This window comes from Nesoenas mayeri (genome assembly GCF_963082525.1).
Source record: "Nesoenas mayeri genome assembly, chromosome: 17".
Classification (NCBI taxonomy): Eukaryota; Metazoa; Chordata; class Aves; order Columbiformes; family Columbidae; genus Nesoenas; species Nesoenas mayeri.
The window spans coordinates 6154034-6170389 of NC_137565.1; the positions used below are offsets into that span (position 1 = coordinate 6154034).

At 53.3% G+C, this 16356-nt stretch overlaps 1 protein-coding gene across 1 annotated transcript in view; it reads left to right on the top strand.

Annotated features, from left to right (window-relative positions):
- Window positions 1–724: 724 nt before the first annotated feature.
- The window catches only part of SEZ6L (seizure related 6 homolog like), a gene marked incomplete at both ends in the record, with an annotated part of 37515 nt that continues 21883 nt past the window's right edge, over window positions 725–16356 (top strand). Inside the window, one exon of the mRNA XM_080355334.1 lies at window positions 725–791. Within this exon, the coding sequence (XP_080211460.1) occupies window positions 725–791 (67 nt within the window). The remainder of the gene's footprint in view (window positions 792–16356) is intronic.

The window sequence follows — 16356 nt, forward strand, 5'->3', positions numbered from 1 at the left end:
CCTCAGTGCACAGCTCCCTCCCAGCCTGGCTTCGCTGGCACCGGCAGCAGAACCAGACCCTGCTGCACCCATTATGCCAAGGGGGACATGGGGCCTGTATCAGCACCCCCGTAACAACACTGCCCTATTCACAGCCTGCATTTGGGGACCCTGAGGGGAGGGATGGAGGGAAAGGCTGGGCTCGAGTAGGGAGGCGAAAAGGCTTGGGGTACTAAGAGTGGCTTCTGGTGCTGAGGGAGTCTAGGATGGTGAGAGGAACTTGGGGTGCCATGGGTGACTTGGGGACAAGGAGCAGAGAGACAATACAAGAGACTGGGCACAGGCAGAGATGGTGGCCCACAGCGTAGAGCGCTAACCATGCTGGGGGGCACTGGGGCTCCGAGAGCCGGGGGGAACCATATGAAACCATGGGAGCAGTGAGGCTGCAGGGAGTCGTGGGGGGCTGCGGAGAGCCCCGGGCCGGGGAAAAGCAGCGGATCCGTGAGGCTGGGCCCAGCCGGGGGGGCCGGGGGAGCCGCGGGCGGGGCCGGGGCGGCCGCCGGCGCCCTCCCCCGCCGATCGTTCCGCTCCTTTCCGCGCCGCTCCGCTCCTCTCCGCCCTCCGCCGCGCCGGCTCCTGCTCCGGCGGCAGCCCCAGCCCCCGCCCCCGGCCCGGCCCCGCTCCGCTCGGCTCGGCTCGGCTGGCAGCAGCGCGGAGGCTCCGCCGCGCCCGCCGCCGCCTCACCATGCCGGGGCCCCGTGGGCTCTGCCTGCTCGCTCTGCTGCTGGGCAGCCCCGCGGCCCCGCGCCCAGGTAAGCAGGGCGGAGCGGGGCGGAGCGGGCTGGGGCTGCGGCGCGTCGCGGAGCGGAGCGGGGCTCCCCGGGCACGGCCGCCGCCACCGCCGGGGCCCTGCGGATCTCGGCCGGGGGATGCGAGCGCTGCCGGGGAGGGTGCACTGGTCGGGGCCGGGCGGGGGGAATGCTGCCGTGGGCGCTGAGGGGTGAGTCGGAGCGGGGAGGGGGCAACCAGCACGGAAGGGGCTACTGGAACCGGCTGTGACACCCTCGACCGGGAATCTCCCGCTTCTGCGGCTCGTCGGGCTGGGCTGAAACTTCGGGCGTTGCTGGGAGCGCGTAGCGCCGGCAGTGGCAGCGGCACCGGGAGCGGCACCGCCAGCGGGAGCGACACGGGCATCGGGAGCTGCAGCGGCACCGGGAGCGGCAGCGGCATCAGGAGCGGCAGCGGGGCCGGCGGCCGCTCAGCACCGCGGAGCGGGGACAGCTCCCGCCGCCGGGGCCGGCTCTGCCGGGGTCGCTCCGGGCAGCCGCGTCCCGACGGGGACCCGTGTGCTGACGGGGGCCGTGCCACACCCTCCGCCGCACTCCCGCGGGGAGAGCAGCCCAGTCTCCCCAGCCCCTGCTGTCCCCAGCCTCCGGTGCCTCCAGCCTCCGGTGCCAGGTTCCTGCCCGTCTTCCCGTCCCACCGGCTCTGGCATGCAGGGGATGGCCGTGAGTGTTTTCCCAGGGGCTGCATGTTCATTCCACGTGTTTCACGTTTCCAACCAAACCCACTCCCTCTCCCTTTCCTGCTGCTGCGATGACAGACCTAAGAATAGGCTTTGGGACCCATTTGTGGGTGACTTGACGAAGTCATTGCAAACTAGCTTGGTGCTTAAGGATCGCTAAGCCGGTGCCTGTCCCTGGTGTCTTGTAACTGGCAGGCTGCGGGGACGGGGCAGATGGGTTTTGCTGTGGTTACCGCTGCAGATTGGTCAGAGGGAGAACAGGAGACGCCAGTGTCTGCCTGTGCTGCAGTGGCTGTGCAGGGCCTGGCAGGCTGACCTCTGGGGCCAATCGTGTGTTTTTAGCAAAGAGTAACAGCTCCCCGTGTCAGGAGTGCTGTGCAATGCTACCTGACTGGCTTCAGTTTCTCTACTTGTGTCCAGATTGCATTAAAAGACTTGGGCTTTTTGGTCTTAAACCTGGCTCTCCATAGAGAGTTTATATGACAGAATCCATCCTTCTGTCAGGGTAACAAAACAGAAATGGGTGTAGAATATGGCACTTTCTCTCTCACTTGCATGTGTTGTTTTTGGTGTATAGACATGCATGTACATGTGGAGGAATCAGATTTGAAGTCTCTGTCCACTATCACATCCTGTTTCAGCATTGGAACAAACAGAATGATCCTTCTCTCTGTCATGTTACACAAACGCTCTTGTCCAAGTAATGGGTGAGCTGCTGAAGGAGATGTATGTGTACAGCGATAGTCCCCGTGCCACTGTGGGGGCTCTGGGGGAGCTGGGCAAACAAACCGAGTGAGTGCAGGGCCCCGTACGGGGCTCACAGCTCTGCTGCTGTTGGGAGCACCCACTGAGAGCGCAGCTCCTCAGAACAGGACTGGCCCTTATGGCAAGTGTGATCTGTCATAAATCTCAGGGTAGGAGAACACAGCGTACTGAACTCCTCTTTCCTTGGCAGCGAGGGAGCTGATAAATAGTTGGCCCTGTACAAGGTTCAGTGAATTATTGCTGTAAAATCCCCAACTCCCGCACACACAGCCCAGGAGCTGGTAGTAACGTGGCAGCTCTACCCCTGCCCGGGGGAAGGCTTGTGGTTCTGTTTGCAGAAGGTCACAGCTGCTGCCCCAATCTGTAAACCCTGCTCTTCCCAAACTGCGAGGGGGAGCAGGATCAGACCCTGCAGAGAGATTGTTTGCTGTGCTCCATCTGCCTGCTCTTTTGGTTTGTTCTTTCAGGAAACAACCAATTTCACATGACTTGCACCGATCAGTTGCTCGGCTGGTGGCTCTTCGGTGTTTTGCACTTGTGGAGCCATTTAGATCAACAGGGAGGAGGTGTGAAAGCCTCTCCTCTCGGCATCCGCGTGCACCCACCCACCAGCACAGTGCACGGCAGCAGAGCCGGCAGCAGAGGCACGTCCCTCCGCCAGGACTGGTGCCAGGAGGCTCCGGGCAGCTGCCTGCAAGGAGCATGGCCATGGGCAGAGATTTATTTAGCACTGTGTGAATGCAGCATGTGAACAACGAGGGTGCAGGCAGGCTGGGTCCAGTCTGGCAGCTGCAGGCGGAAAAGGGCAGCGGTGCTGCCTGCGCTGACTAGAGGTGGTGATGGGACCAGCAAATCCTTCCTGAGGCTGTGGTGTGGGAGCAGAAATGCAACCTGAGGGGTGCTGAGCATCAGGCTCCACCAGAGCCCCATCGTCTGTGCTCCCAATTCTTTTCTTCAAGGCCTTTGGACACTGCCAGACTAGTTGTCACCGCGGAATGACAAGCCGCACAGATTCACCTGGCTTTGTGGTGAGTGCAGCACCACGGGAGAATTGTTCCAGAAAATTAGATGTGTCCAACAGGAAAGAGAACTCAGCCAGGGCTGCAACAAGCGCGCAGGGCTGTGCTGCTGTGATGGCAGTGGCCAAGCGGTGTCACCCCGAGGGATGAGGTGACAGCAGCCAGGCTGCCGCGGGCTGCACATCCAGAGATAACGGGGAGTGGAACTTGTCTGATGAGGAGTTGTCAAAGGCCACAAGAAATGTCTCCTCTTCCTTCTCTCCTTCTTGGCAGGAAGAATGAGGAAAGTCTGGATCAGTAGCAATAAAATGAAATTAATATCTCTTAGCTCTCTACTTCTCCTGCAGTATTGCCATTATGAATATATAAAGATGCTATTTAAAGCACACATTTTGTGGATATTACAGTGTCACAAATGTTTCCTTCTACACATTTTTAACCTCTTTTTCAGTGAGGAATTTGATACAAGTATTTGGGGCTGAAGAGGCAGCTGTAGACCAATGAACCTGAACGTGCTCGTTTGGCATACAGAATGCTACCCAGAGGTCATATAAAAGCAAATCATGTAAAAAGTGCAGAACATACTGGTGAATAATCCATCCCTTGTAGCTGTACATCAGCTTCTGCCGGGTTCAGAAATTGATAGATAGTAAGTCATGGATGAGGCAGCACACAGAGGTTCAGTGGGCACTGCTGGTGGCTCATGCAGGGGTTAAAAACACCCAGTGGTGAATGGTCCATCCTGCCAGAGTGCAGGTGGTTTCGCGGGTATTCCAGGTCATGATACTTCATTATTGCATTTTGTACAAACAGATTCTTTTTAAAATGAAATGGGCTCTCTGTGATTAAATAACATGCAGCTTTTGATCTTGACTACAAGCAGCCTCAGAAATGTGTATTTTACATCCTCTGTCATTGCAATGAGTACAGCCAGTTCCAGTGGGCTTCGAGGGAAAAAAAAGACTAACCTTCCGCGAGCAATCCGAAAGTTATTTACTTGATGCGATTTTATTTTTCAAATATTTGAAAGCAGTTACTGAACAGTAAAATACGCTCCAAGGAAATCCTGTTACAAAACACAGGCTATATTTTAATTAGCATAACATGCAGTTACATGGCTGGAACTGGAGCCTGCCAATAAATGTATCTTTCGGGAGTTCAGATAGATGTCTATAGAAAATACAGTGTGAGCACTGGCTTTCCAATTTTCCAGTCCATCAGGATGGATTTACACTCCTGTCAGGGCTATGAAATTGCTGAACACAGGGCTGAGGGAGCTCTGTGTATTTAACCGCTTGACTTGCCAGGCACAGGGTGCTGGTTGAGGCACAAATGCGTCCCTGCTTCGGCCCAAGGGTCCCAGCAGCTCTGGGGGGGGGGGGGGGTCACCTGCCAGATGGGCAGGGTGGCAACAAGCACATGGCCCCCACCCCTTAGAGCTTCAGCAGAGCCAGCACCAGGATGGACAATGCTGGTATGGAACACAGTGCACGGGGCAATAACCAGCCGTTCCCCTTGCTCAGCAGAGCCACATGTGGGGACAAAGGCATGTTCCTAGCAGAGTATGACTTGGGAACAGAAACCCTGGTGTGCAGCCAGCGCCAACACCCATAGCAGTGGGGACAGGGACCTGTCACCCCTTCAGCCACAGCCTCGGGGCATGTGTATGTCCCTGGATGGGGTGGTTAGGTCCGCCAAGGGTGGCAGAGCTGCAAATAAAAAAATATCTTCAAAGTTCTTATGTTGGCTGTGCTGGGACAGGACCAATGTCCCTGGACACACATCTGTGCCACATGCTGCTGCCTTGGAGACAGAGAGCAAAGCCCAGAGACAGGAGGGCTCTGGGGGGCTGCAGTGGCATGAGGAGGGGCTGGCATCACTCTGATGCTCATTAACTGTCTTCCATAAGATTCCTGAGCCCCTCCCAAAAGGACCTGCTTCACAAGATCATTTTTCATGCTGACCTGCACGTGAGAGATGCTAGATGGGATACATGAAGGGGACCTGCGTGATCCGAGTGCCTCAGCTGCTCCGCAGTCCTGAGTCCAACTCAGCACCTGGGTAACTCTACCTGCATGAGCCTGGATGAAATAAGGAGAAATGCTTTGCAGAAAGCAGCACTTTTCTGGTGAGGGAAGGTGTCCTTCCTTTCAGAGGACAGGCTGCCAGCTCCCTGTCTTGTTTCACAGCTTGTTAACAGATCAGTTTTTACAGATGTTCTTGCACAGATCAGTGGGGCTGGTCTGCTCTGATCTGTATCCTTTGGTGAAGATCCACTCGCTGCAGCCCTGCCCCAGTGGGAGAGGAAATCCCCAGACAGAAGGATGCTTGCCCTGCACCCGAGCCTGAGCCCAGGCTTTCAGCTTCTGCCCCAGAAAAAGCTGAGCTGCTCAGGCAGGACAGGCTGGTCACCCACTGCCATCCCCACAGCAATTGCTGCAGCAACTGTACCCCATGAAGATGAAAAAAGTGGAATATATTAACTTCTGATACTTGCAGCAACCCCTTTGTCACTCAGCTCTATCTCTCAGGCTTCATCTGTAAGGATTTCATAAATCAGAGGAGATCCACGGAGCTGGGCAGCTGGAGGAGCTGACTGGAGCCTGGAGAGGAGGAGGGAACACTGGGAAACTCCTGGAGAATGGCTCATTTTTCATCACAGAGTCCCCCTAGATCAGGTGGGCTTGTGTTCCCAGGGTACTGAGAAGCTGCTTCCCCTCTGTTCCTTGTTTCACTTGCTGAAATCCATGGCCATAGTGCAGCTGAGGCTGAAGTACACCTGATGCAGGCAGACAGCACAGTCTCGACTTAGCCAGCTTTTTACATTTTCTTTTCCTTCTTTTTCTTTCCCTGGGGAGAAGCCATAAAAACAACTGACCAAGAAGGACCTTGTGTGCTGGCTGAACCCAGAGCTTTCCAGATGCGAAGCAAGGAAGTGCTGCCTGGATTCCCCAGGTCTGCATTGTGCAGGGACAAGCAGAGATTTATCCAGATCCGTCTCCCTTTTCTGTCCCCAGGATCCCATCACCTGCAGCAGAAGGTGTTCAGCCTTGGAGAGCTGAGGGGCTTGGCTTCGAATCCCCTCAGGGAGGGCCAAGGGGCACAGAAAGGAAAACTGTATTAGCACCCCAGGACAGATGGCTGCAGTGGGAAGATACAAGGAAACCTCATGCGACTGAAAGCCAAGCTCAAAGCCAAGCTCCCAGGAGCAGCAGGGAGGGAATGTGGGAACAGCCTGGCCACTAAACCCAGCTCTGGAGGTGCGATTCCAAATGCAAAGTGTTAGTCTGGAGAGGAAATTTGGTGCCAAATGCAAATGCATCCAAAAATTCAAGTGCAACAGAAGGAATATCTGTGGGACTGATCCCGGAGCAGTGTGATCTGCTTGGCAAAAAGGATTTTCATGTCTGTGTCCATCTCACCGTCTCGCACACTTGTGCATGATGTGCTGAAGCAAGGACCTGTGGGAGCTGTGCTAGGAGAGGCAGCTCAGCAGGGATCACCCCAGAGAAGGGACAGCAAATGTGCTCCCCAGGGCTGCCAGGGGACTTTGGGTGATGTGCTGCAGCCCATCAAAGAGGGAATTGCTGTGGGGAGCTGCACAGAACAGGCAGGAGTGAGGGAATATTCTAGAAACTGGTCAATTTGGGGTGCTTTCAGAGCTAGTCAGAAGGGCTGAAAATATTTAAAATTCAAGAGAGAATCTCCATCTGACATTTTAGGGTGGATTAATGGAGCATGTCAACATTTAGTGGATGAGAGCCTTTCATCTCAGGTAGATGGGTGGCTGGGGGACAATACCAGAGGAATCACTCCTGATGTCCCCTTCGCTGCCCTCCTGCAGCTCAGCAGCTCTTCCCCCAACCATGGGGCTGCAGGACAACCTGCAGGAACTGGGCTTGCATTTTCTGATAAGGATTTAAATGCTATTTCAGATGTTTAAAAAAAAAGTAGCCCCCAAACCCAGCACCCTGAGATGTGGAAAACTTGCTTCCTAGAACACATAGAGCACACAGCCACCGTCAGACAACAGTTCTCCTTGCCCCTTACCATCCATCCAGATTATTCATGCAGCAGTTTTTAAATTGCTGTTGGACACTATATTTACATAAATATGTGAGCCAATGAGGTCTAAAACCTTGGTGAGCTCTAAATGGTGCATTAGGTTTTGGAAAGAGGATTTTATCAATTTACTGAGAGTACAAATCAACAGAGCAGAATTTACAAACCCATCAAAAAGCGAGGTGACAGTTTGGAATTAATCCTCTGCCCGAGGCACACAATGTACCTCCACAAATATATCCCAATATAAATATATTTGAGAAATAGTGAAGGAAAATGTAACTTCTAATGCCTTTGTACGCTGCCAGCAAAACGACTGCAGCATCATCAGGGAGATGAATGGAGCTAATGTCATCGGGAAGGTGCAGCCGCCTCCCGCTTTATTTTTATCCAAGGCTCCATCCCCAGCCTGCATTGAAATACTTCAATTTGTCTTTGTGCCAGAATTTCCCCCCAAAAATCTTTTTTTTTAAAGCATAAATGAGGAAAAAACCACAATTAAGTGTGGTTTCTTTACACACCTCCACCACTCAGAGCAGAACCAGTGTGTGATGGGGGACATGAGGCATCTGCCAGTGCCCCAGGGCTGAATGGTGTTGGGGGGTGACTGTGGCTTTGGGATAGTAACTGGCACTGTATGGGGATATTTCTACATTGATAGGGATGAGGGTGAGGGCTTTCCCAGGGCTCAAGGCATGCTCCATGGGCTACAGTCCCCAGACCAGTAGCAGCAGCTGCCTTGAGGGAGCTGAGCTTCCCGGTGTTTGCTGGACAATGGCACCACTGCTTGCACAAGGAGAGAAAATGGGGTTTGGTCTCCCAGCCAGTGCAGCATCCTCAAGGCACCAATTCCTGCTTCTCCTGGGCCTGTGATCTGCATCTGCCAGGAGAAGATACACAGGATCCAGGCAGCCCTGGCCTCAGAGGAGCTGGAGTTGCTCTGTCAGGGCTTCAGCACTGACACAGAGATGAAATCAGTGAGGCAATTTCAATTAGGAGCAAACTTTTCAAGCCATCTAATAATAATAATAATAAAAAAAGGCTTCTCTTCAGCTTTTGGTATACAGAGGAGCCCGTGCCTGGCAGCGGTGAAATGGCTCTTTATTGTGTAGATGAGTCTGAAGGACACGGCTGCATTCCCACCCAGGAATGCATTGAGCCTTTCTTGGAACTGGTGAGGAAAGGTGGGAGGGAAGGGTGCAGCAAAACTGCAGCTGCAGCCTAATGCTCTCCTGACAGTGACACAGGGGAGGATCAGCCTGCTCCCCCAGAGGCAAATCTTTAGTTTTTCCACTACAAAACATCCTTTACAGCATCTAAATTCAAAACCATTTTCCATTCCTCTAGCTGGGGTTTATCTAGAGTCTCTGCAGCGAAAGACAACTGCACTGCAGTCACCCAGCATTCTGCTCCCCAGCCCTGGGCATAAGCCACCATAGGTCCTGGCTGGGACCTGTCTGGCAGAGCCCCAAGGGCTCTGCTGGGTGGCACCACCTGCACCCACCTTCCACAGCCTCCTGTTGCCCTGGCATGTGCCCAGGCCCTGTGCAAGAGTTCTGAGGCTCCATATGCCCACCATCCTGCACTGCTAGCAGAGCAGGGGCAGAGACATTTCAGGGTGTTGCAGCATGGCGAGGGGCTGAGGGCACCAGCTCAACACCGTGGCAGAGCTGGGAGCTGGTGGGATGGCTGCACTGACAGCATTGCAGCTGCACCAATGGCCTCAGCAGCAGTGAGCTTCTGGGAGCCAAGCTACAGCACAACCAACAGCTCACTCTGCTCACCAGTAGCCCAGCAGTTTCCTGCAGGCTCAAGCATTACACCTGGATCTGAAAAACAAAAAAGAAAAAACCCTCCAGCCTCAGGAATCAGCAAAATCACCTGTTTGCAGCCCCAGCATCGCCACATTGGCCATCCAGTCTGTGAGGAGCCAGCTCTTGCAAATTAAAGAGATAAAACTAAGACAGCAGAACCACAGGCACACGGATGAGAAGAGGCAATGCTGGGGTGCAGCAGCTCTGGTCAGCCAGGCACTGCTGGGGGGGCAGCTCATGCTGAAACACACTGGGAGATGCTCCGCAGTGCCAACCACCCAGCTCTGCTGGCGGATGCAGCACAGGGCGATTGCGACTCATTATTGCTCGTTGGTACATTGTCACCCAACCGCACAAATTGAATTGAGTCACGGCAAATAACATCTCCTCCAGTGACTCAGATTATCTGCACTGGCTTCCATGGGCAAGGGCTGTATTTTTCCACATTTCTGCTCCACATGCATCAAAGTGGCCTCACAAGCAAAGTCTTTCTTAAATTACAGAGCACTACATCTTTGATCAAAACAAGCAGCCTGAACAAATAGCAAAGGCAACAGCCTGCTTAGATCCAGGACTATGAGCCCAGAGTCCAAGTCAGTTCTGGAAAAGGCATTCAGCTCTGAAAAATTCCTTCGCAATACCCCCAGCACCATTCTTGCCTACAGTCTGGAACATTCACTGATGGAAAATTCATGTTACAAGTTTATGTTGAACCTGCTGCTGCTCTTCCCACTCCCATGAACTTGGCTGTTGAGTTTCTCACAACCCACAGGCTCCTGCCTCCAGCTGCTGCTCCAGAAACGCTGCTCCGGGCTACGCTGCACCAGGCAGAGTCCTTCTCTGAGTGTTTAATATTGCATGTCAGAAAGGCAATCCTTAAAAACGGATTTATTTCTCAGATGTGCCTATTTTAATCATACTACACTGCTATCAAAAGTACATTAAGAATTATGATTACCCTGTAGGAACATAAACAATAGCAGCAGTAGAAAAAAACTTATCCAAGCTGGACAACACACTGTTTTTTATAATTTGCCGATTCGTTACCTGCTGGGAAGAACAGAGTTGGGCACTTTCTCACTACATTTCACAGTCAGCAGGGTGTGTCAAAAATAATAATATCTCTAGGAAATACGCCCAGAACCCAGCAATATGACATGCATGTTTTACAAGAAAATATGAGGAACATCTGACAGAGCCCCCTCTACTCACGCTGATTCAAATATCAAGGCTCATCAAGTGCCACCGATCCCGGAGCCATCCAGCCGCTGTGATGTCGCACGCTGCCAGAGCTGCTCTGATGGGAGCAGAAAAGCTGCAAACTGAAGAGCTGTCCCCAGGAGAGCCTGATGGTCTAGCACAACCAGATCCAGTCCCACTCCCCAAAACAGCCAGATAGGGCTTGTTTGGGGAAATGAGCCTCAGCGCTGGCATTTAAGGGCTTTCTCATTTAACTCAATCCACCTGTGTTTAATGAGCACAACAGGCAATCTTTCACATATCTGTGCTTTCTGATTTTTTTTTTTTATTTAAGGAATTCTTGGGGGAGCAGGACAGAGATATTGCCAAGTCCCTAACAGGGAGATGTTTATCCATTCCCCTCATCAGCATCCCTGTCCCTGCGCCCATGGCCGAGGGGCAGCAAAGCTCCCAGAGGGACACAGCACATCTCACCTGGGATGAGGGGGAAGGTGGGGGCAGTGGGGGCATCTCCAGGCAGTGCAGGGTGCCGTGAGGTGGGTAGGCACAGGGGAGCAGCTGCCAGTGGGCATCCGCTGCGAGGCACAGCGGGACAGTGACATGGTCCAGCCAGGGGACCAAGTCCTCTTTGCTTGGTTACGATGTGCTTTTACGTGTGTTTTGGGGGAGCATGGGCGTTTCCTGGGCATTGGTGGTGGCCGGGCAGTGGCGCTGGGAACAGAGAACCCAGCACCTCGTCAGGCTCGTTAGCTGGGCGCAGCGGCCGTGCAGTCCTCATGTGCGCTCAACAAAGAGCCTGTCATCTTTGTTCCCAATGTACTTGCGCCCCCACAAAGACTATCATTATCCTTTCTGATATAATTAAGATCAATCAAATGGAATAATAGAGCAGAGGTCAGGGCAGGCTGTTACTTCCTTGGGGAACAAGGGGCTGCTTTCATCAGAAATACCAGTAAGCCAGCTTAATTGTTCTGAATTTCAGAAATTACAAACGTGCCTTCTAATTGCATGTCCTCCTGTGATGGGGGGAGGAGGGACCCCGAGAGAGGCTTTGTCTGGAGCACATACATTGCCAGGCCCCACAGCAAGCTCTGGCCCCACAGCCTCCGGGGCTGCTGCCACTGAACAGCGTGGCTAAATTACCTTTTTCCAGGGTCTGATGGGTCACGTCACCAATCCTGGGCTAGCAGGAAACTCCCTGCCCCCTGCCTGCCCAGCTGGTGTGGTGTGGGTGAACACGGGTGTGGAGGAATTCAGAGGGATGCAGAAGGATGTGGAGGTGGCTGGGTCCCGGCAGGGGACCGGGCAGGGCTCGGGGTTGCACCGGGAGCAAGGGTACTGCTGCTGCTCACCATGCAGGAGGACCGTGCTTCTCTCCTGCCATCCTGATGGCTAATGAAAATATATTTGCTATCTGTATTAATTAAAATAAAGTGTGGCGGCTCATCATTAGGCTCTGTGGGAGAAGCCATACGTAGGTTATCATCATCCAGCACGACATAGTGCAGAAATGGAATTAGTTCTGCCAGGCCATCTTTAAAACACAAATCACTGATGACTGATAGAGCTGACAATTAATTATGCAAAAAACAGTGTCACTGAAAAATGAAAGGGAGGACTGAGAGGAGTAGCAGCAGCAGCCTGGCTGCCCTGCAGTGGTGAAACTAGGGAGGGCTGGGACAGGGCAAGGTGGTGAAGCTTGTGCCAGCCCCGAGCTGCTGCTCTGCCCCCAGCAGAACGACTCTGCCTTTACTGAGAAAAAAATAAATAATAATAAAAAAAAATCGCATTTCGTATTTCTTCAGCCAAATCTTATCTAAAAAGAGGCTCATTTCTAGAAGAACAAGCCAGCACGGTGTGCCGGCGCATCCTGCGGCATGGCAAGGCTGGGTGCGCAGGACGTGCCGGGTGCTGCGGCTGCTGCGCGGAGCTGAGCGGCGGCTGTGCTGGCTGCCACGGGGAGCTGCCGTGCTGCCAAACCCAAAATTGTTTTGACATAATGAGGATCTGGCAGCTGAAGTGCAGTTTATTACTTTCTTTGGAGGGAAAATACTAAGTGAGGGAGGAGGTGACTGGCTGACAACCTGCATCACGTCTTCCTGGTGGTGTTCAGGGCTGCTACACGGCGTTTGGGAGCAGAGCATATCCTGTCCCTTGGCCACGTGCGGTTTAGAGCCGCAATCGCACTGCTTCGCTGGGGTATGCCTGGCGAGAGGATGGGCAGCGCCGGGCTTTGCCCTAGTTACCGACAACCTCCGCGGCACAGGCCGGCCCCGCAATCGATGGAGCCCAATAACTGTAATAACCACAAACATCAGCAGCCCAACACTTCTCCTGCCTTCCTGATTGCTAGCAGCGGGACTATTCACAATCTGTCAGAAATCATTAGATGCCAGAGCTACATCATTTCAGAGCAGTGCAACAGGGGTCTTTTCAAGGGCACAATGCAGTTGCAGGCAGTGGGCAGACACGTTTCTGCACAGCCTGCATGAGGGGAGAAAATGCTAAGAAAAGTGTTGCCTGGAAAAACATTTCTCCCCTTCAGTGAGATGTGGGCTGCGACCATCCGTGGGACACACAGACCCTCATGACTGGCCAGACAAACCGACCGAGCAGGCAGAGCTGAAACCCTGCTGTGTCCCTGGGGATGGAGAAACCGGCCATGCAGGGGATGCAGGGGATGAAGGCAGAGCCTGGGGTACAAGGCGACTCCAGCCTGGTCCCACTTCTCTCGCCCTGAGCATCTCCAGCTCTGCCAGCTCTGCCTGCCTCTACCCAGCGCACCATGCAATCGCCAGGTGCAGAATCGCTGTGGTGGGAAAAGCCCGGCTCATTCAGCAGGGAGAGCAGAAAATGCTGTGTACCGCCACGCCAGGCTTCTCCTGTGCCACCCTCACTGTCCTGAGTGAGACACCTGTGCACCAGGGAAGATGACCAGGACTTGGTGGGCTTCACATTCCACCCTGAGATGCCCCAGGGCATCTTTTGCAGTACTCCAAAATAAGAAAAAGACATGCTTTTGGGGTACCCTGACAGAACCCAGGGGAGGGCAGCAGCCACAGGCAGCAGCAGAACGTGCTGCGTCCTCTGTGCTGCTATGGGGAGGCAGCGACCTGACCCTGAGGAGCTGCTGTGTCTGCTCTGCTCTGGGGATTCTGGACTAGAGCCACACTGGGATTCCTGCTACACCTTGTGAAAGAAAAATAAAGCGTTGGCAAACAGATCTGGCAAAAGGCAGCTCAGCTCTGCCCCGTGACTCACAGTCAATGTAGAGGCTGTGCCTGGGCTCTGGCAGAAGCCAAATGCTCCGGCTGCCCCAGCCCAGGAGCGCAGGGCAGTGATGCTGCAGCATGAGCATGGGCCTGGGCTGCTCACCTGGACTTTGACCGTGATATTGTCATGTCATGTTTCCCATTCTGGAGTGGAAATCAAACCAAACAAAGCTCTGAACACACTCCAGACAGGTAGAAAAACATCAAGGAGGTGTTGAATATTCAGATAATCCATGGATGTGACTGCCTGAAAGTGAGAGCATGAATGATTTATAGCCAGGCAGAGAAACAGTCATCTATTATAATTAGACTAAACTTTGTCTCGCCAGATGTTTTATAGCTGTATATCTTGTAATTGTTTCCCAACCATCCCCAGACACTGGGAGTTTTAACTAAACCCAGTGGATGATGGCTTGTGCAGTTCTGGTGTGGCTGGTGAGAAACCCAGGCTGGCCCCCCATCTGCACCGATCTGGGTGAAGATGTCCCTGTTCATGGCAGGGGGTTGGACTGGATGAGCTTTGAAAGTCCCTCCCAACCCAAACCATTCTATGATTCCATGATCACGGCAGAAAGCGAGGTACGAACTGTGTTTCAGAGGGCTGACCTGCTCCCAAAGAGTTAATCACAGCACTCGCTTCTCAAGATCTGCTCCACTGCATCTTAACAGTGATGGGAGATTAATTATTTTAGTCTCAGATAGCTGACTAGAATGGGCTTTTTATGTCTAAATATACTCTCTCTTTAGGAATCCATTTAATTTTATACCCTGATATAGACGACTAGGCTGGATGATTGGTTGAGATAGAAGGAGCTTCTCTTCGCCCATTAAAATTTGTACCCTGAAAAGCCGCCAAAATACTCCATTTCCTCTCTCCGGGCAGACCCAAGGAATGAACACCCCATCTGCGGATCCCAGGAGAGCCACAGGTTGGGTTTGCCTTTGCTCCTTCATTCTCATGATGAACCCCCTCCAGAGCAGGGACACCTGGGGGACATGGCAGCAAGGACAGGAGGGAGCAGGTCCATGGCAGGTCCTCCAGGGGTGTCTGTGCTTGGTGGTAGATGGGGTGCACCCATCTTGGGGTGCATCTGGCTGAGATCAGAGGTTTGGCACCGTGGGTTTACCAAGAAGACTAGAAAACTCCATAGGAAACTTTCTATTTGCACCTAGTGAGGCTCAGCTTTCAAAAAAAGGAATTACTGCTTGAAACCACCCCGCTAGTTCATTTCAGACAGGCCTATCTGCCTGTAACAAGGCAGAGACTGTTTTTTCTTACATTGGAAACGATAAAAAACTACAGTGAACTCAAATTAACATCTGCATGAAAGTGCTGCTATTTCTAATGGCTTTTGTCCTCTGCTCTGTGGTCCTCACCAGCTTGTCTGTCTCTGCGGAGATACCGGGATAATTAATCACACCCATCAGCTGGGGAGGCTGTGACAGCAGAACCCAGCCAGGACAAGTCAGCAGGCAACAGGTTGTATCACTTCCACACTGCAAATCTCTTGATTCCTCCATAATTAGATGAGCCTCTTTAATTCCTCTTCCTCTTTAGCTGCTGCAGCCAAGCAGCAACCTGGCTGGGGGTGTCACATCCCTTTTGGGTGCATCCCTGGGGACGGGGGCCTCTGCCAGGGCTGCTCCTTGCCAGGGATGCTGGTGCTGTGGGCACAGCAGGGCTTGGGCATCATGGGGACATGGGGACGCACAGGCAGTGGCACCTGGAATGAGGGGGAGCATCTATTGGCAGGTTCCCTGCAGCCACAGCAGCTGCAGGTGCTCAGGCAGAGCCAGCATGGACAGAACAAATGCCTGAGAGTCAAAGTCGCATTGATTCCAGCTCTGCGAAGCAGCACTGGGGAGGAAAATCCATTTTCCTCATAGCTAGGAGAAGTGTGTAATTTCCAGGCATCTGTCAGGCTGCTGTGGATCGTTAAAGCAGTTACGAGCTTCTCCAGAGCACGGCGGGGAGAGGTTTGTGAGTTTAGCTCCGTACTCCTGGTGTGTCCTTGCTCCCGAGCGAAGTGAGTCAGGCACAGGCAGTGTAGATTTGCCAAAAAAGTGGGGTTTTGAAAGAGCATTTCTTTGTCAGAATACCAGCCCTGCCTGCAAGTAGCCCCTGCCACAGAGCTGGATCCACTGCTCCCATCTGTGACCAGAAACCCCCTTGCCCACGACCAGTCCATGGGACCTTTCCAGCTGTCCCAGCCCAGAGCTGGCACCAAGCATGGGCACAGATGGCTGCACTGTGTTCCAGCCCAGTGTCTCCTGCCAACACAACAGGTCCCTGAGCATCGCACCGAGCCCCGCTCTGACCACAGGCAGCAGGTGCTGGTGAAACCCTTCTCCTCTTGTTTGTCTCTGTCAACAAAGGCGGGTTTGCTACTGGGCACAGGAGCCATGGGCAGTGAGGAAGAGAGCGCGGTCCTTCGGCCACGGCTCCTTGGGCTGGGCACCGCTGCCAGCATCCTCACCCGTAATGAGGGGTTTCCATGGCAACCTTATCTGAGCGTTGCTAGTGACACAGATGTAAATTTTAAAAATGAAATATTCAGACCACAGTCCTATGAGCATAAATAAACCCCTGCACATGGCCAATTTAACAGCATTTTAAAGCAGTTCGGAAATTCCCCAGGGCCCCGAGAATCTCTGTAGAATTAGGAAATTCATAAAAACAGAGGGACATCAGGAACGGGAGGCAGAGAGGTCCCGAAGCT